Below are 20051 nucleotides of genomic sequence, written 5' to 3'. Positions count from 1 at the left end.
TTGGTGGCTCCTTGGTACCGTGGGACCCCATTTCTGCACGAAGGCCAGCAGAGAGGAATGGTGTGGCCTTAAAGCCCATCTGGGTTCCTGTTTCCCAGAGCTTTCTACTCCTACAAAACCTGCCATGAGATCAGAACTGCACTGGCCCTGCTCCCATGGCCTCTGCTCACCATGCTGTGCTGCAGGGTGCCCGTGTGCAGGGGTCTGCCTGGGGAGGGGCTGTGCCTGGCCACCAGGACTGAGCTCCAGGCCTGCCTGGGTGGGCTCTCAGCTCCTCTGGCAGCCCTGGCTGTGCTGGAGGAGCCAGGCAGGATCTGGCAGCAGGAGGAGTCACTGGTGACTCTCTCGTGCCCAGCTGGCAGGACAGTCCAGGTGCTGCACTGCTGCTGCAGGGTGCTGGGCTGGGTGCACACCAGGAGTGCGGCTGTTGATCAGAGCTGCCTGGGCTCCCACTGTCTGTGCTGCTTCACCTCTTCGGTGTGAAAAGTCTCAGCCCTCATTAGTGAGAGGTTTTGAGGGGATAAGCCCATCCTGAGGCCCAGCACAGAGCAGAGGAGCACTGAACTGATGGAACATCCCTTCAGCCCAGCCCCTCTGTGGAGGAAGTGTGTGCCAGCACTAAGTGGGCACTGAGCTGGCAAGGCACCCCATCCCTGGGGATCAGGCACTTCCACCCAGAGATGCAGTTCTGCTCCTTCTGGGACTGGGCTCATGGTTTTTCTCCTCCCAACTGGTGACTTCTTGAGGCAGAATGGTTGGGCTTGGGGCCTTGGTGGTTGTTGTTGAATTAACTCCTGGGGCAGGGAATGCTCCTTTGGGCTGCTGCCCTGTGCTGGCTGGGTTGGAGACCTGTCTGAGCCCCCAGGACAGAAGGGACACTTGCAGGATGTATGGCTGGAGCAGGGTGGTGCTGCTCACCATGGCTTCAACTTGTTTAAAAACCCCTGACAATCACTTTGGGGAGGGTGGGGAGAAATCACAGTGTCTCCTGTAGCACACACAGCAGCCCCAGTGACAGCTGCTGCAGCTGGGGTTTGGGAGTGCCTGTGGCTGGCGTCCCCTGCAGCATCTGCTGTGTCCCTGCTGACTCTGCAGCAGGCTCTGCTGAAAGGAGGGATGGCCAGATCAGTCAGGAGCCAGCAGTGTGAGGTACCCTATTTTTAACCCTCAGCATTTTTAGGGGGGGGGTCTTCTGTTGCTTCATGCCTCTTGTAAATTGGTGACCTACAAGTGGCTTTTTTTTAAAAAAAGCAACCTGGCTTGCCTTCCCAGTGTAATAGTTCTCAGTGTAACAGTGCTTATTATCATTTCTGAGCTCAGGAATTCCAAATTGGAGCATCTCCATGATGCTTAAACATTGAAAAATAATAAGTCCCTCATGTAAAGAGTTCACAGCCCTCAGCCTTTCCTTCTCTGGTTAAATGTTCCCTCCCAAAGTACAGGGACTGGATCTGTGATTGGAGCTGGCTGCTGGGGCTCATGCAGCCCTGAGTGCCCCTGTGGCTGCCCCAGGCACCCCTGGCCACCTTGTATGGTGGCTCTGAGGTGAGCAGGGCTGCAGCTCTCACTGAGGGCATCTCGGTCACAGCTGGCCAGAGAACACAAATGGTTGTACAGAGCATTTTGTGGTGCATTTCTGGATGGGAGCTCTACTGTTAGACTATAAACACACAGCTGATGTTCAGAGGGAGCCTTTGCTTCTGCATTTGCTTCTGACTGCAGCATTTGAGAGATGCTCCCTTGAGTTTGAGGTCCTTTTTCTGCAGATAGGTCCAGTTCTTTCATTCCAGTGATATGCAGGAACGTGCCGTACTTGGAGTAGTCGGGCAAGTGCAGGGCAGTCCCTTTTTTCCTGACACCAAGTACCAGATGGATACATGCATGATAAAATACTGTCCTGCCAGCAGAGCCTTTGGGGTGTGCAGGAGTGCTGTGGCCAGGGTGAGCTGGACAGGAACAGGAGCAAGGGGTAGCAGACCTCTCCCAGCTGTGGCTGTGTGCTCGCTGCAGCAGCACATGGAGGTATCTCCCAGCTGGGCAGCAAAGACCTATTGGCACAGGTCTGTTAATGCTGGGACAGCCTCTCTGCCTGCTCAGGGAGGGCTCGGAGGGGAGGGCATTTGCTTATAGCTAAGAAGTATTTCTTTGTGTAACGAAATGCCAGCTTGCTGAAAGGCAGTGTGCGACCCCGGTACCGGCTGTGCCGGGGGAGCTGCAGCGAGGGGCTGGGTGGAGGCTGCTCCCAGAGGAGCCTCTGTGGGAGCAGGGGTACTCAGGAAGGGCATCTCCCCTCTCTGTGCTTTTCTCGCCAGTGAATTGATGCTGTTCAGGGGGAAATAGCCACTTCCCATGGGTCAGGAAAAGTGTCTGGGGTGTCATTCTGAGTGAGGGCTGCTCATCTTCTGTAGCTGCTGGTGGGAACAGCTGCAGTGGTTGGAGTGCCACTCTTGCCTTGGAGGGTCAGGGTGTGACCCCAGCCTTCTGCCCCTCACCTCTCCTCAGTCCCTGCTGCATCCCTCCTGCCCTCTGCTGTGCTCTGACACTGCTGGGATTCTCCTGCCTCTGCCTGCAGTCCCTGTGTGGTGAGGGTGTCCCGTGGCAGAGCCCAGGGCCTGGCTCTCTGTCCTGGGAACAAGAGGATTATATGGTGGGAGAAGTGACCAGCCTGCAGTGGTCCCCTTGTCCCAGCTGCCATTCCAGCCACGGGAGCCAAGCACTGCTGTTCTGCCTGAGCTGTGCTGGCGCTGAAAGCTGAGAATGAGGAATGTTGAATTTCTTCTCTGACCTTCTTCAGAAGTACTCAAGGTGATTTGGGTGTCTGGGCTGGGTTTATGCAGGGCTGTCACAACAGGTGAGAGGGCTCTTGCCTGGTGCTGCTGCCTGGGAGGAGCTCCTGGGGAATTCTCTGTCCATTCTCTATCCTCTGACTCACAAGCACAGCCTGGTTTGTGTGTGGGCTCTGTGACAAGCAGAAGCAGCTGGTGAAGTGTTCATGGTGTTCCTCGGGATCATCTGAGAGTTAAAGGGCTCTGCTGGGCTGGTCACTCTGCAGGGCTCCATGGGCACCACCCCAGAGGTGGCACATGCTCTGGGGAGCTGCTTATGCCAGGATGCTGCTGCTGTTGGGAGTGAGGGCTGGCAGGAGAGCCCACAGCCCTTCCCTGGCTCCCACAGCCCACTCGTGTATGTCTCTTACCTCGGTGTAGTATCAAGGTGAGATTTTTAGTTTTTCAAAGATCACTGCTACTGAGATTTACAAAGGCAAAGCACTGAGGTAGGAGGTATTTAGAGCATTTCCATAAACTGCCTCTCTGAACAGATGCAGTCACTTGACTTCATTTTCTGGGAGTTGTTTTGTTTAATCACTATAAAACCTCTTTTAAATCTCCTCCAGCTCTCTGAAGACATTCTGTCAGAGCAAGAGGTGGCACATTCACAGGCATTTCCCATCGTGCCTAGATGGAAATATATGGGACCCATATGACTTTTCACATGGGCAGATAGTGATAGAACAAGCATAAATTGTTTTAAAGTGAGATTTAGATTAGATATTGGGGGGGAAATCATCCTTATGAGGGTGCTGAGGCCCTGGCACAGGGTGCCCAGAGAAGCTGTGGCTGTCCCACCCCTGGAAGTGTCCAAGGCCAGGTTGGATGGGGCTTGGAGCACCCTAGGACAATGGAAGGTGTCCCTGCCGTGGCAGGGGTAGGAAAAAGATAAGCTTTAAGGTCCCTCTAACCCAAGCCTCTATGATTTCTGACTTGTATGATTTTCCTCTTGACTAACAAAATTTGGGTAGGCTTCTCAGCAGTGCCTCTAACTGCTGCAGGTATCTTGACTTTCAGTGTGCAGAAGGAGAAAAATCAGGTATGAAGTGATTCTTGTGAACCATAAAATCAGTGTGTCCATATAATCTTTGGTATGAATTGTCACTGGGGCTCATTTTCACTTGGACTTTCTACAAATAAAGCATCCTACAGTTCATTACAGCTCCAACCTTGAAGTGTTCCTCAAGATGATGAAAATCAGAGGTCAGGTCACTTGGAATGCAGCTGTTCCAGTTCCCTTTGCTGTTGGAAACTGCCTTCCAAAGCAGCTCCTTACAGCCAGGACACCCTGTGGAAAAGGCCAGCCCAAAGCCCTGCAGCTGGAATCTCCAAGGGGATAATGCCACTGATGCCATTTGCTGCAAGATTATTCTATGGCTGTTTTATTTAAAAGGCAAATGAGCTTGCCTTGTAGGAGAGATTATTTCAGAGTGTTCTGCTTTCTGTGTGAGGAAATTAGGTCGTTCCTCCAGCCCTTCCCAAGGGGAAAGGGGGATGTATGGGGAAGGACAGCATCCAGCCCTGATGTTTGAGGGCAGGGGAACTTGCCTCCACAGCTGACTGTGGCAGGGATTTAACAAAAATAAGGATGGTCTGAGTAGGTCTTTGAAGTTCCTGGAATGATTGGAAATGTCGCCAGGCTGTATTGAATCAGCAATAGCAGCAGAACACTGGCACTTGAGGCCAGACACACTTGTGGTGCTTAAATCTGACCCCAAATACCTTGGCTGTGATCCTGGTGGTGCTGCCAGGTACTGAGCAGGTACCAGCCTGGTGAGGGGAACAGGGGCTGGGTTTCACATTCTCTTGTGACTCTACTTTTAGTCTTCTGAGAAGCAAAGGCCTCTGGAAGGAGAGGGAGGGGATCCAGCATGCCCAGCTGGATTTTGAGGGTCCAGAGGACTCTCCAGTATAAGGCTCTGCAAACAGCTCCTGTGGCCAGGGCTGCATCCATGGGGATTGCCCAAGCCCCTGAGGGCAGGTGCAAGGTGCTAATTTGGAAACATGCTGCTTTCTAAAAATAATTACAGGAGCAAGATTATAAACCAACATCCTCCTCCCCAAAATCAATCATCCACAGCGTGCTGTGAATTCCAACTGCTTGCTGAAATAAGCCTTAGAAGATCCTGTGAGCAGGAAGAGCCTAGTGCTGCAAAACTGGAAGGTTAAGCATGACTTCCATACTCTCCTGTTGTTCCACACCTTTTTGGAGCAGGGATGATGTTCCAAGCAAACTGAGCTGATGGTCCTGCTTCAGTGCCCACAGGAGTTGTAGTTCTACGTTGCAGCAAAGCTGATTTTACGATATAAAAGGCTGTGACCTCAGCAAATCCAGAGCAGATCATGCCTGCTGAGCTGTAGCCCTTTGGAGGAGTAAGTCAGCAACTGGAATGCTCCTGACTGGTAAGATTGGCCTCAGAGGCAGGAGGGAATGCTGCCTGCTTCTCCTGTGGAAACACTGGGATGTTCTTGTCTTCCTCAAGATTTGTCTCCTCCTGCAGATGCAGGAAGCACTGACCCTTAGTTCAGTGTTGTTCTGAGGGCCAAGGACAGACTCTTCTGGATGGGCTTGCTCTGACTTTGGTTTTTGAAGCCCATTCTAAGAAGGTGTGCTTTCTGAGATTGCTGGGCAGTCAGAAGTCTTGTTTTATGCTTGCAGAGGACTTCAGTGGGGTTAATTTGCCGCTGCACTAATGCATCCCCAGTTCTTCAAAGCTCTTGATCCTTTTGTGCTTGTCATTTGCAATATTTCTTAGAGCCTTAGACCTAGTTTTATAGCTCAGGCAGTGAACCCTTTGAGCACAGGTACATGAACAGGGGTGTGTTTTGTTGGTGCTGGGTCTTTGCCTTCCAGCAAAGCCTGTGCTGCCCCTCAGCCAAGCCAGGTGGCACAAAGGGATCCCAGGACATTGCCAGGGGGACACTGTGGTTTCCCCTTTACCAGAGCAGCACAAACAGTTTTCGTGCTTTCTGTTGGTAAGTGGACAATGACTTTGGGTCTGGCTTACTGGCCTGGACACCACTGATCGGCCCCAGAAGCTCTGTGCTGCTGTGCCCTCCCCAGGCTGTTTGATGTCAAATAGCCATCAGTGTCCTTTCCCCAGTCCCAGTCCTGGCAGTGCCCACTGCAGCTGGGGAGCTGGGCTGGGCTCATGGTGGCCGTGCTAGCCAAGCCACCAAGGGCTGTGGCCAGTCCAGCTCCAAGCAGGACGGTGTCACAGGGGCTGTGGGTAGCAGGACACCCTGGGCACTGTCCCTGGAGAAGAACAGGGGCCGTGTGGAGGGATTTAACTGAAGGGACATGTGACATGCTTTCACCTCTGCCGGGTGGGGTGACTCTGGCTGCCCTGGCCAGTGGCTGCTGTAGACCTGGTGCAGTAACAGGAGTAACCTGTTGTTTTAGGGTGTAGGCACAGCTGATCCAGGGCTGCCTCTGCCATGGCTCTGGTCAGGCTGCTCCTACACTGCTCCACTGAGATGGGTTGTGTGAGTCAGGCCGTGAGGCTGGGCCAAGGAATTCCTGTTGGAGATGATGTTCCATGTCAGGCAGCTCTGGCAGGAGGCCTGTGGTCACCCCTCACCCCTGTGAGGCAGAGAGTGATGGGTCTTGCTCTCCAGCCATCAGGACACTGTTCAATTTGTGCTGGACTTGGTGTAGTGGCTTGAGGGAATTGGGATGCATTTGGTGCTTTATTTGGTGCTTTCTGAGCTCCAGAAAGCTCTGCTTTCTGAGATCCAGGCTGGAGGCAGCTGGGTTGGCAGCCCTGCACAGGCCTCTCACGTCTCTTCTGCCAGCAGCACCATTATGGTGCTGCTTAGCATCTCTGGGCACAGAAATGCTGCTGGAAACACAGATCTCCTCCTCAGTAATTCCTCCCTTTTAGTTCCTCTTTTGAAGTGGAGCTTTAGCTCTTAATATGGTAAATAGTGGGATGTGTAAACGTAGGCATGTCTGCATACTGTTAGTAAGGCTCCTGGGGCAGCTCTGTGATTGCCCCACAGGGAAGGTGCCTCCCAGGGATGCTCAGAACTGGCTCTGGCTGCGTTGGAAATGGTGAGGCAGGTGTGGTGTGGAGAGTGACTGCAGATCTCTGGGACTAAGGAGGCCGCTGGCAAGGGCTAGGATGTGTTGTCGGGTGCAGGGGGAAAGCAGTTTAGGATTGCACAGGACTTAATGGCAGGAACCAGAGGTAGGATAAGAAAGAGAGTGTAGTGACCTGGGGAGGACCGGGAGTACAGGGGTAGGAGGGGAAAGGGGGTCAGGTGTGCGTAGGAAGGTGACTGCTCAGTGTGTTTGGCCATTCCCTGCCTAGTGCAGCCTGTCCTGGCTGCACAGCAGCTGGAGTGGGACTGTGGCCTCAGGGGCTTTTATATCCTGGGCAGACTGAGAGCCTAAACATGGCTGCTGCAGCATTCACATGGATTTTACTTGTATTTTACATGTATTTGCACTGGTGGACTTCCATCCTGTCTAGCCAGAGACAGGAGCAGGTTGGGGCTGTAGTTGCTGTCCTGGTTCATGTGGCTAGTCATGTTTCTGTCCCTACGAGTGGGATATGTGTGTTCTGTGTCTGCTGGGCACACATCTCCAGCCTTGCTGCCACTTGGATCTGGGGCCATGGAGTAGCAGCCTCACCACTCTTGGGCTGTTGCATCCAGACAATGTCTTTTCTTCTGGCATGCAGCAGCTGGGCTTGTCAGGGGCTTCACGTGTGTGTTCCTGCCATCAACATCTAACAAATTTTATGGCTTCTTTCCATTTTTATAGGAAAAACCATCACCCTGATCCAGACATTGAAACTCGTCAACTGATGGGACAAAGAGCTGAGACACTTGGCTGTACTAGGACACTAAAACATAGGGTTTAGCTAAAGACTGTTTCCCCACTGTGGAGGCTTACACCTGCCAAACCCTGTAGCATTCTTAGGAGGCTTTTCTAGCCCTCTTCTCCTTTTCCAGATTTCCACACATCATGGTATTCCTTTTGACTTCCTTTGCAAGCTAGCTCTGGCTCTGCCTTCGCTTTCCCTATGCTTTGGTGTGGGTCCCCAGCGTGAGCTGCTGCCTGTGGGCTGGTTCTGCACCTCTGCCTCCAGCTGCTGCTCGGAGGCTCCTCTTGGAAGTTGTGACTGACCTGCTTTTTCTCTCTCTTCCACTGTATCTCTTTCCCTCCAACCTGTCTCCTGCATTCTCCGTTCTCCCCCTCCATCCCTGCAGGTTCATCATGCCTAGTGGCCTATAAAAGGACGCCACCTCCCGTCCCACCTCGGACCACATCCAAGCCGTTCATCTCTGTCACTGTGCAGAGCAGCACTGAGTCAGCCCAGGACACCTACCTGGACAGCCAGGACCACAAGAGTGAGGTCACCAGCCAGTCGGGGCTCAGCAATTCCTCTGACAGCTTGGACAGCACCAGGACACCCAGCGTCACCAGGGGCAGCGTCGTGACTCCGGCCAGAGACACTCCAGAGTTACCTCAGAAAAATGCAACTTTGAAAAGTGACAAAGGGACTCTGACTAACGAAGAGCCTAAAGTGGAGAATATCCCCAAAAGAAAGCTATCATCTATAGGAATACAGGTATGAAATAGTTTGTTCTCCTTTGTCCCAAGGAATGTCCTTGCCCCATCCATTTAGCATGTACCTTTTCTGTGACCAGGTGTGCATCTGAGCTCACTTAGAACAGCAACGGACACTCACTGCCTTGCCTGTGTTCCCAGACAGCAGCACTTTCCCTTAACAGCCCAGAAAAGACTAAGCTCTTTTGGTACAAATTTAAATTTGTACCAATTCTAGAGCAGAGGGGCCATGTTAAGTGGGGGACTCCCTCTGAGGAGGCCTTTTGCTGCTGGTCTGCCTGTGCCCTGTACTCTGTATTGCTTCCAGTCAGTCTGCTCCTTGTCCGTCATGGTTGTAGGGACAATTCTCCCCTGAGAGGTGGGCCCTTCTGCTTGATGTCCATGTGAGAAGGGCTGCTGCATTGCCAAATGGTCCCAGGGCTGCAGGCAAGAGGGCGCAATTCCTTGCTACCCAGTGTTCCCAGCAGGTTAGTGCTTCCCTTGCTGGAAGCATTTAACTGTGGGAACCAATGGAAATGAGCTGTGGATAACACAGTGAAATGAGAACCCAGTGAGTAGTGTAAATCCACGCTTTAGTCAGCAAAATGCATCTTCTGGGGCTGTGCCCCGCTCTGGGACAGGTTTCTCAGTTGCAGGTGGCTGGGAGCTCTGGTTCTGTCCCAGGTGCAGGGGAACTTGGGCAGCTCCAAGTGCAGGATCTGAGCTTTAAGTTGCTTTGTGTGTGCGGAACGAGTTCTCCATCAGCTTTACAGCAAGGCCAGCTCAGTACAGGTGACAGTGAAGGACTCTCTGCAAGGCTGGTGAGACAGAACACCTGAAAGGGCAGCGAGGGGAGAGAAACACACTGGAGAGGCTGACTCCCTTCCACTGCTTTTCCTTTTCTGAGCTGGTTCTTAAGTCACCTGGATTTCTTTCCTAAAACCTTCTAACCCTCTTATCCAGAGCCATGGAGGGTGTCAATCCCTGGGAGAGAGGCTTTGCTGTCAGTCTCAATCACCTCGCTGTCCTCCCTTGAATGCCATGGTCCCTGACTGTGGGATGCCACAGGCACAGGGGATGCAGCCCCAGCCCTGCAGAGCCCAGGGCTCCTGGCACAGGTGGTGGCAGCAGCCTGGCAGGACACAGCCCTGCTCCTGACGTGGGAGCAGAGCTGAGCAGTAGCCTCGTGCCTGTCCTTAGCCAGCCCTCCCGTGTGGTGTCAGCATGCTCTGGGTGTGCACACTCCTGGTCCACTAACGTGGATTCTGGCCACAAGTTCTTGTGTCTGTTTTTGTCTGTACTTTTTTTTTTTTTTTTGTTCAATAAGGTTGACTGCCTTCAGCCAGTGGCAAAAGAGGAGCCTCCTCCACCAGCCACCAAATTCCAGTCCATCGGGGTACAGGTAGAGGACGAGTGGCGGTAAGTGAGACGCAACTTGTAGTTTCCTTTTATTTTAAATTGTGCCTCTCCCACTTGTGTTTAGACCTTCTTCCCTGCTTTGTGCCAGTGAGTGGTGTTGAATGGGGCCCACGGAGAGCTCTTCCTCCACAGTGCGCACCTGCTGCAAAAAGCATTTGTTTTCTAACAGCCAAATCAATGGGAGCTTGAAATTAAATCAAAAATTTAAAAATTCCAAGCTGTAATTATAGTCATTCATCGTCAGCCTTCTCGTCTGAATGGTCGGCTGCAATAAGCAGGCAACCTTGTAATTCTGTCTGTGTGATGTGTGTGTGAGGAGGGGCAGGGAGAGGCTCTGCTGTGGCCATGGATTTTGCTGTCAGTGTGGAAGGCCAGCCAGGCTGAGCTCTGCTATTGAACGATGGCTTTTGATCCCTGCAGAAACAGCCACTCTCGCAGCATGTCCTCCAAACAGGACACAGACTCTGACACACAGGAGCCCAATAACTCCAGCTGTAAATCATCTGAGAGAAGCCTCGCTGAGTGCCCCCAGCACAACAACTCTGTTGGTGTTGATGCCTCCACCAGGCAACCAGCCAAGCCCTCACAGATTAAGAGAAACCTCTCCTATGGAGAAAACAACGACCCAGCCCTGGAGCCTTCTTCTCTCCCTCCTCCGGACCCCTGGCTCGAGAGCTCCTCCACGTCACCGTCGGAGCCGGCGCAGCCGGGGCCCTGCCGGCGGGACGGCTTCTGGTTCCTGAAGCTGCTGCAGGCAGAGACCGAGCGCCTGGAGGGCTGGTGCCGCCAGATGGACCAGGAGACCAAAGAGAACAATCTCTCTGAAGAAGGTGGGTGTGGGCAGCAGCCCAGCGGCCCAGCAGCTCCTCTCACAAAAAGGAGTTGGAGCTGAGTATTGGGTCACTTAAATTGTGGCTGCCCCATCTCTGGAAGTGTCCAAGGCCAGGTTGGACAGGGCTTGGAGCAGCTTGGTCTAGTGAAAGGTGTCCCTGCCCTTGGAATGAGATGAGCTCTAAGGTCCCTTCCCTCCCAAACCGTTCTGGGGTTCTGTGAAATTGCTGACAGCCCACAGAGCCAGAGCATGAGGATGGGATAAGAAATGCTTTTTCCTTGGAAAGGGTAATGTAGCTTTCTGTAGCAAATGGAATACAACATAATGCTGTGATGCAGCATGAAAGATGTACAGAGCATGGTGGGGCTTGTGACCATTCAAAACTGCTAAAAGCTTAAATGGATTTAATCTTAAAAAAGGTTAGATGGGAAAAGCTTTCAGGGAGGCTGTGGGATCTCTCCCTGCCTCACCCATTGTTCTCAAACAGGCAGGGGAAACCTTAGCTGGCAGTGGGATAGAAGGAGCACAGCTTTGGAGCTTGTTTGCTCAGTTCAGTTGATGAGCTGTCTTTATAGCAAAGAAGAGGTTTCTTCACATGAGAGAGCCCCACTGAATTCGTGCTGGGCACACCAAAAGCATGAAACAAGGAACACAAGGCAAGCTGATTTTATGGGGTTCAGTCCCAGCTGGGCTTGTTCCTCTATTTTCAAATGCCTTGGCAAAACCTGGGTTTTTTGCAGGGAATCATGTCTCTGGTGCATACAGAGTGACGGGAGTGGGTTTCGAGGCTGCAAAGGGCAGGATCTTTGTGTGGAGCCTGGTTTTGATAGTTTTAAAACCTGAGAAAGGTGAAACAAAGGTGAGGCTCAGTTTTAGCTCACTGTCACTGCTGAGTCTCCAGGAGCTAATCCCTAATCTGATTCCCTGAGGTGCTGCCTGGCAGGGAATCTCCCTGCCTCGGGGCTGGCCTGGCTTGACCTGTGGCAAGGAAAGATGGCACTCGCGGCTTTCCCGTGTTTTCCCGGACCCGCGTAGCTCCTGAGCGCCTGGAATGGCGTTGCTCTTCTTGCGGGACCCGGGTTGCTGCTCCTACCGGGCGGTGTCTTCTGCGCACCATCTGGGCTGGCCACGCTTTGTCGCCCGGTGCGAGGGCCGAGATAAAGAGTGAAGGAAATGTCCAAGTTACCCGTTTGTTAGGTTAGGAAGGTTAGCAAACCTTCCAGGTTCGCTGGAAGGCTTTTATTTGTCACGGGGAGCCGCGGGGAAGGGCCGCGCCTGCCCCCAGCGCCCGCGTGGGCAAAATGGCGGAGGGACCGGGAGGGCGCCAGATCTTATAGGGGCAGGCCGAAGAGGGCAGAAGCCCTCCCGCCCAATGGGCCCAGGCACCGTGGCGGTGACGTGGACCACGGCGACCAACGGGGACGCGACAGGGGCGTGTACAGGGTTGGGGCGAACGGGGACGCAGGGATGGGGTAACTGACAGGGAAGTTTCAGGAATGGACAGGGGGTGGTCACAGGAGTGACGTGGGTGAGTTCCAGTGGCAGGCAGCCTGGAGCGGACCATCGCGGGGCAAACGGGTGCACAAAGGGGGTACACAGAGCTGGTTAGCTAACATGGTACAGTCCCTAATCTGAACACAGTCCAGGATGCAACAGGCAAGACCTGCATGGCATTGTTCTGTGTGCCAGGAGCAGGCTGCTCAATTGTGTAACCACAGCCTCGGTGGGTGGGGGAACCCAGGGTGTGCTCGTCCAGCCAGGATCTCCTGAGCAGGCTCAGGGGCAGCAGCAGAGCAGGGGCAGGACTCAGGTGGTCCCTGTTGGTGGTGCAGATTGCAGGCACGTGGGGCTGTGGATCTGCCTCTGGGAGGGAAAAGCCCAGACTGTATTTTCTCTGATGAGCAGAGGAACATGTCCAAGCCCAGAGGCTGCTTGGAAAACCCATTAAGAGCAGCATAAAGTCCTGGGTGTTAATCCCTGCTGGTACAGGGAGGTTGGAGAGTGGTCCCTGTGTCACCTTTCCCCTGGGCAGGGCTGGGAGAGCAGGCTGGGATCTCTAAGCAGGTGCCAGCAGACCTCTCTGAGGTGGTGCTAGTGGCTTCTCTGAGGGGCTGAGGGCAGTTTGAGGAGCTCTGTGCCATCTTGTATATTGTAATGTCCTCAGCCAGGTCTGTGTTTGGCCTGCCATAAGGAACAATGGCAGACAAATGTAGTTTCAAAACATCTTGTTCCTGAGAGCAATTGGTGCCTTGAGGATCTCTGAAATTCCTTTTCTGATGACTCAGGTGTTTCTTTGCTCCAGAAATAATGTTGGAGCTCATTGCTACAATTAATAGTCCTCTCAACTCAGGTCTTTTTCTTTCTTTTTTTTTTTTTTTTTTTTGTCCCCCACAGTCTTGGGAAAAGTGCTGAGTGCAGTGGGCAGTGCACAGTTACTAATGTCACAGAAGTTCCAGCAATTCCACGGCCTCTGTGAGCAAAACTTGGTGAGTCTGGATCTCTTTTTCCTGGTTTCTGAGAGGATGCCTCTCTTTCAACAGCACTACAAGGACTTGGTCAGGTGTTAACAGGCTGCAGTCCTTTGTGAAAATGAAGCCAGTGCAGGCACAGCCTGCAGTGCCAGCCAGGGGAAGGCTGGGTTAGCGCAGAGGTGCCTGCTGCTTCTGAATGGCTTTTTGAGGCAAAGCCCTGAGGCTGGGCCGGATAGGGGGGACTGTTTGAAAAGTCTGCCCTTGACCACACATGCTCCCTTTGCGTGTGTGGCTGGTGACAGTGTCCCCAGGTCACTGGGAATTGATCTCTGAAAGCGAATGCAGGGTTTGCCCTTGCTCAGAGCTGACCTGGCCTAATGGGGATTGATGGAATCTCTGGTTTCATTTTCCCCTCAAGCCTTATGGTAATATGGATTTTGCAAACTTCCTCAGAGGTGAATTCCCCTTTAGATGTAAAATAATCTTGGAGAGACTTGAGGAGCAGGAGGGAGTAAAGTGCTGATCCCAGCTGAGCAGCAGCACCAGCAGAGCTTTGTGTGAGCTGCTCAGATCTCATCCCATGCTTTCCAGGGTCTGTGGTGGTGGTTCAGCTGTCTGGGAACTGGAAAAACCCTATTATTGGAAGAAACTTAAACTACTCAACATTTTTCAACCCAGCCTGAGAAGTACTGATGCTTTCAGGTTGTTTTGGGCAGAAATGTGGCAAAATAATTTTGCTCATGAAAGCTCAGTTTGTCTCCTTGGAGTGCTGCACATCCAAGCATCAGAGCTGGGTATCTATTTCCATTATTTCCCTCCCAGAAATGGGGGTCTCTGAGTAAGAAACCAGTGTTGTCACTCTGATTGCCACACTGGGCATCTGCTGTTGGAAGTTTCTGCTGTGGGGTTAGTGCCAGCACTGGGTGTCTGGTTCAGGATTACTCTGCTGTAAGGAGGAGAGCAGTCAGGACCTGCTTCCTGAGCTTGGCAGAAATTATTTGGGCTGTAAATGATGGCTTTGTGTGTCCATGCTCAGGACCGGTGTCTCATGTGGGTTCTCACTGGGTTTGGTTGCAGGCAGACATAAAAGGGGTGAAGGTGCTGTGCACGCTGCTGTGTTGGGTGTGTTCTTTCTGAAATGGTGTTTTTAATGCTCCCCTTCTAGAACCCTAATGCCAATCCCAGACCCACAGCCCAGGACTTGGCTGGATTTTGGGATCTCCTCCAGCTGTCCATTGAAGACATCAGCATGAAGTTTGACGAGCTGTACCACCTCAAAGCCAATAGCTGGCAATTGGCAGAGACACCGGAGAGAAAGGTGAGTGAGGGGCACTGGGGAGTGGCCAGAGCACCTTGTACACGTTTGGGGTACATGAGGTCTGGTTTGATCTGCAAACAGATGCTCCCAAGGGCTTTTGCCATCCTGCACTTGTCATCTCACAGCCTCACAAGGCACCAAGGCCATTCCTCTTGAGTAATAGTGGGAACAGTTTTGTGCAAGGAGAAAAGGTGTTGGATGGAGAGAGCTTGGAGTGGTGAGCAGTGGTGCAGGGGCCTCAAGTGTTCCTAGCACTGTGTGGATGGATTTAACTATGCCCAAGTAATGTGAAAAACAACTTGAACCTTTGGAAAGTGCAGGAGAGGTGTCCTGGCTCTGCCAGTAACGGTGGGGAGGACTGTGGCTCAGGACATGGTGGCTTATTAAAATTTTGCAGTTCCACATCAAGTTGTGTCTTCGTGCTGCCTGTGCTGTGCTCCGAGCTACAGCTGAACTAGACAGTCTCTGAACTCCAGGCCACTCCAGAGAACCCTGTACCATGGTAGCTGCATGGAGGGGAGGGTTAGACTGGATAACAGGAAAAGGTTCTTCCCCAGAGGGTGCTGGGCATTGCCCAGCCTCCCCAGGGAATGGACACGGCCCCGAGGCTGCCAGGGCTCCAGGAGCGTTTGGACACTGCTCTCAGGCACAGGGTGTCCTGCAGTTGTCTGTGCAGGGGTTGGACTTGATGATCCTGGTTGTGGATCATCAGCCCCTGGACTGTGGACTCCCATCCCAGGAAATGTCCAAGGCCAGGTTGGACAGGGTCTAGTGGAAGGCATCCCTGCCATGACAAGGGATGGAACTGGATAATCTTCCAACCCAGACCATTCCGTGATTCCGTGGTTGTTGTGGGTCCCTTCCCATTCAGGACATTCTGTGATTCCGTGAAATGCAAAATGGCTCCTGGTGGAAACAGAGGCAGTTGATTTTGAAGGGTGTCTGGCTGCAGAGCTCCTCTCCCCGACACCATCCCAGTCCCTCTGACAAGGCCCCACCAGGGCCGAGCCAGCACCCAGCTGCGCGTGTTTATATCAGGTCTGGGTTTTTCCTTACTGTCTCCCTAAAGGAAGAGAAGAAACCACCCCCTCCCGTGCCAAAGAAGCCAGCCAAGTCCAAATCGCAGCTGAGCCGGGACAAAGGCTCCGACTCGGACAAGCAGCGGCAGGAGGCGCGGAAGCGGCTGATGGCAGCCAAGCGCGCGGCCTCCGTGCGGCAGAACTCAGCCACCGAGAGCGCCGACAGCATCGAGATCTACGTCCCTGAGGCCCAGACCCGCCTCTGAGCACAGCTACGGCCAGCCCGTGGCTTTTATAAGTCATTAAATGGGAAAAAAATGGTTCTCTTGAAACTAGTGTGATTTATTCAGTCTAGAGACAATGAGCCATCCTTGAAAAGGGCTCCTGAGTTGGCTTTTTTCTCTCTCAGCTTTAAGTAATGAAGATTTTAACAAAAAAAATACAAACGAAAAAAATTAAAAAAAGAAAAAATGCCCCTTGTTTTCTCCCCAGCTGTGGTGTTGCTGAAAGGACTGGACAGACTCCTGGGAACTCCAGCCCCTCGACTTGGAACTTCAGTCTTTTTACTTGTTCTATCTCATGAGAATTATTAGCTTGTTTACAAGAAGAGGACAAGAAAACACGAAGCCTTGAGCACTTGCAATGCTGTGTTCTTCCTCCTCCTCAGATCTGTTCTGCCCTTCTCATCCTTTATTTTTCCCTCCTCCTGCTCCCGTTCTCCCACCCTTTGCATGGTTTCGGTTCCCGTGTCTGGACCCCCCTATCCCCACAGAGAACACCTGTGGTGTGTCACTACTGCTGCCCTCTCCAGCCAGCAGCCTGCTGGGCTTTGTGTTCTTGGGATGGGGATGCTGGAGTGGGGGAGGGGGACGGGCACAGGGGGCCCTGTCCTTAGCTTGTTGGAGGGAGAGGACACCGGGGCTGTGGAATGTGGGGTTGAAATGCAGCCCAGAAACAAAATGTGCAATAAAGCTGGTGCAGGGGATCCCGAGAGCCGGACCCCGCTCCGGGCACAGGAGCGGAGCTGAAGGAGCACAGAGCATGAGCCACATCACTTTGATTTCCCTCCTCTTCCCGTTCCCCCACCGTTGTCCTTGGCTGGCTGGTGGAGAGAGGAGCTGCTGCAGGGGGGCTGTGGGGTCAGCGTGTCCAGGAGGAGACAGGAGAGTGTACATATGCACATATACACTTAGTAGTACCTGTATAGTAATTCCTACACACGGATCCTGCCCACGCCGCCGCGGGGGTGGGCAGATGTATAGCATATATTTTTACATGTACTATATCTAGATGTGTGTCCAAGTGTGTGTAAAAATATATACCCTGTGTGTAAGCAGATGACTATTTTTTCCTTATCTCCCTGCTCTCTGGGTAGAGGAAGGATTGCTAAATATTTTTTAGCCCATTTTTTCTTCCCCTTTGTAGGTCTCCTTTCTGGTCTGGCTCCTTGGAGCCAGAGCTGCCACCCCCTGATTCTTTGTCACCCTCTCACACAGAAGGTTTTTGTCCCATCCTGAGGGATCTCGCTGGGGATTTTTTTTTTTCCTCTTCACATGTTTGAACAAGTTGGGAGATTGTGTGCTACTGTCAGGGGGGTGGAGGTGGAATCCCAGTGGTTTCAGTGAGAGTGTTGGTGATCCAGAAGGCAAAAAATAAATAAAAGTGAAATCCTGAACGATGCCTGCTGCATGTTGTGTCCTGGCTGGGGCTGTCTATGAACACTGCTCTAAGGTCTCTGCCCCCAGCCAAGGAATTCCCAAAGCTTGGCTGTGCTGGGATTCAAATTGAGCTGGAGGTGGGGGTCAGGCTCTGCTCCCAGGGGACAAGGGGAAGCAGCCTCAGGTTGCTCCAGGGAAGGTTTACATTGGATATTGAGGGAAAGTCCTTCATGGAAAATGTGGTCAGGGCTGCCCAGGGCAGGGGGAGAGTCCCCAGCCCTGGAGGTGTTGGAAAGGTCAGCGCAGGTGCCACCTGGGGGTGCGTGGGCATGTCGGAGTTTGGTAGCAGCTGGGACTCATCTTGGAGGCATTTCCCAAAACTAAAGATTCCATGGGGGCAGAGACTTTGTTGGGTTGCACTGTCGGATTTCGGGGCGGATGCAGCTTTAGGCAGAGAAAGGGGGAACACCAAGGAAAGGGGGAGCACCAAGAGTTAATTTATTTACTTTTTCATTTACTCTTCCCAGTTGCTGCTCACAGAGTGGTAAAACTATCCTTGCTGCAATGGGCTGGGCTTGCTCATAATATTTATGTTCTTATATAATATGGATTTGTATATGTATGTGCCTATATTTTAACATGTAAGTGAATTTATGAAGCTGTAAAAATTAATTTTAATATGGTTTTAATACAGTTTTTTATAATTAATATAATATTTTAAATTCCCCTAGATATATTAAGATACACATACAAATACAGAGGTAGAGTTACCTACTTCTATATGCATATACATGTAAATATGTGTAACACATGTACAAAAATGTGTTATACCTATTTAGACGTGCCTTTTATAAATATAAATACTTCAGAAATATTTTATAAATATAAATATTTTAGAAATATTTGTTGCAGATATTTAACACCCCTTTTGTAAATAATTTTATGCTCGTAGCCACCTGTTTATTCTGAGCCCAAAGAATGCGGGCAGCCAATCACGGGGCTGCCTGAGATCACGTGGGAATGGTGGTGTCACGAGATGGCTGCCTGCCAATCACAGCGCGGCATGACGTTTAGCAAAATGGCTGCGCCCTGCCATAAGATGGCGGGTAATACAAAATGGCCGCCCCCAGTGGATACAAAGGGTGAGGCCGTGTGTCACAGTACTTCCGGGCCCCGTCAACCAATCACAGCACAGTACGTGCTGCTGCGGCGTATGGCCGTGAGGCTGCTGGGAGAGGGCGGGGCTTGGAGCGGTGGGCGTGGCCTCCGCTTGCTCCGCGCCCCGCTCGGGCCGGCCGGGCGCGGGTGCGCAGGGCCCGTGTCCCCATCCGTGTCCCGTCCGTGTCCCGTCCGTGTCCCCGCCCGTGTCCCCGCCCGTGTCCCCATCCGTGCCCCCATCCGTGTCCCCGCCCGTGTCCCCATCCGTGTCCCCATCCGTGCCCCCGTCCGTGTCCCCGCCCGTGTCCCCATCCGTGTCCCCATCCGTGCCCCCGTCCGTGTCCCCGTCCGTGTCCCCATCCGTGTCCCCATCCGTGTCCCCGTCCGTGTCCCCGCCCGTGTCCCCGCCCGTGTCCCCATCCGTGTCCCCATCCGTGCCCCCGTCCGTGTCCCCATCCGTGCCCCCATCCGTGTCCCCGCCCGTGTCCCCATCCGTGTCCCCATCCGTGCCCCCGTCCGTGTCCCCGTCCGTGTCCCCATCCGTGTCCCCGCCCGTGTCCCCATCCGTGTCCCCATCCGTGCCCCCGTCCGTGCCCCCGTCCGTGTCCCCGTCCGTGTCCCCGTCCGTGTCCCCATCCGTGCCCCTGTCCGTGCCCCCGTCCGTGCCCCCGTCCGTGTCCCCGTCCGTGCCCCCATCCGTGCCCCCGTCCGTGTCCCCATCCGTGTCCCCGTCCGTGTCCCCGTCCGTGTCCCGTCCGTGTCCCCATCCGTGTCCCCATCCGTGCCCCCATCCGTGCCCCCGTCCGTGCCCCCGCCCCCGTCCGTGTCCCCATCCGTGCCTCCGCCCGTGTCCCCATCCGTGTCCCCGCCCGTGCCCCCATCCGTGTCCCCGCCCGTGCCCCCATCCGTGTCCCCGTCCGTGCCCCCGTCTCGGCCGGGCGCTGCAGCCCCGCGCCCTCCGGCGCCCGGAGCAGCTCCCGGCTCTTCCCGCGGCTTCCCCGGGTCCGGCCCCGGCCGCGCAGGGCCCATTCCCCGGGAGTCCCCGGGAATGCCCCGCGGCGCCGGCCGGGCTCGCTGTGCCTGGCTCGGCCCGCGCTCCAGCGCCTGTGCCCGGGGCCATCCCAGGACGGCTCCCGGCTCCGTCCGTGCCGCGGGGCCGGGCAGCCCCGGCCCGCGGAGCAGCTGCCCGGGCGGGTCCCGCAGCCTCACCCCCTCGTGGGCAGGGTCTAGGTGGCGGAGTAGTTGGAGAAGGAGGAAAGGCTGGGAGAGCTGGGAGTGTTCAACCCGGAGAAGGGAACGCTCCGGAGAGAGCTCAGAGCCCCTTCCAGTGCCTGAAGGGACTCCCGGAGAGCTGGAGGGGGGCTTGGGACAAGGGATGGGAACGGCTTCACATTATCCGACATCAAGGATCCATGGGATATGGGAAGAAATTCCTGCCTGTGAGGGTGGGCAGGCCCTGGCACAGGGTGCCCAGAGAAGCTGTGGCTGCCCCTCTCCTGGAAGTGTCCACGGCCAGGCTGGACATGGCTTGGAGCACCCTGGAGCAGTGGAAGGTGTCCCTGCCCATGGCTGATCCTGAATGGTCTTTACAGTCTTTCCAACCCAAACCACCCTGGGAAGCACGAGAGTGTCACGACAATGAGGCTGTTCCGTGTGCCCGGGTCAGAGCCCGGGGCCTAGGGGGCCGCAGGGCTGGGGGTCCCTCTGGAGGACCCCTCCCAGCCCCAGCTGACGCCCCGGGAGGCAATGGAGCTGGGTGTGGGGGCAGGTCAGAGCCGTGCCTCCCCCTGT

At 54.0% G+C, this 20051-nt stretch overlaps 1 protein-coding gene across 13 annotated transcripts in view; it reads left to right on the top strand.

The window, feature by feature from the left end:
- The window catches only part of DLGAP4 (DLG associated protein 4), a 149634-nt gene extending 132510 nt beyond the window's left edge, over positions 1 to 17124 (top strand). For 9 of the 13 annotated variants that reach the window (XM_068208217.1, XM_068208216.1, XM_068208218.1 and 6 more), the window contains 6 exons: positions 8046 to 8407; positions 9713 to 9804; positions 10225 to 10634; positions 13031 to 13122; positions 14273 to 14425; positions 15495 to 17124. In XM_068208217.1, the coding sequence (XP_068064318.1) occupies positions 8046 to 8407; positions 9713 to 9804; positions 10225 to 10634; positions 13031 to 13122; positions 14273 to 14425; positions 15495 to 15710 (1325 nt within the window). In that variant the 3' untranslated portion in view covers positions 15711 to 17124. Of the gene's footprint in view, positions 1 to 7596; positions 8408 to 9712; positions 9805 to 10224; positions 10635 to 13030; positions 13123 to 14272; positions 14426 to 15494 lie in introns of those variants that run through there. The other 4 variants (XM_068208227.1, XM_068208226.1, XM_068208228.1 and 1 more) reach the window with 3 other exon arrangements.
- Positions 17125 to 20051: the final 2927 nt, after the last annotated feature.

Source organism: Anomalospiza imberbis, chromosome 17, assembly GCF_031753505.1.
Source record: "Anomalospiza imberbis isolate Cuckoo-Finch-1a 21T00152 chromosome 17, ASM3175350v1, whole genome shotgun sequence".
Classification (NCBI taxonomy): domain Eukaryota; kingdom Metazoa; phylum Chordata; class Aves; order Passeriformes; family Viduidae; genus Anomalospiza; species Anomalospiza imberbis.
Note: the sequence above shows the minus strand (reverse complement) of the source record. Positions and strands in the feature narration are given on the sequence as shown.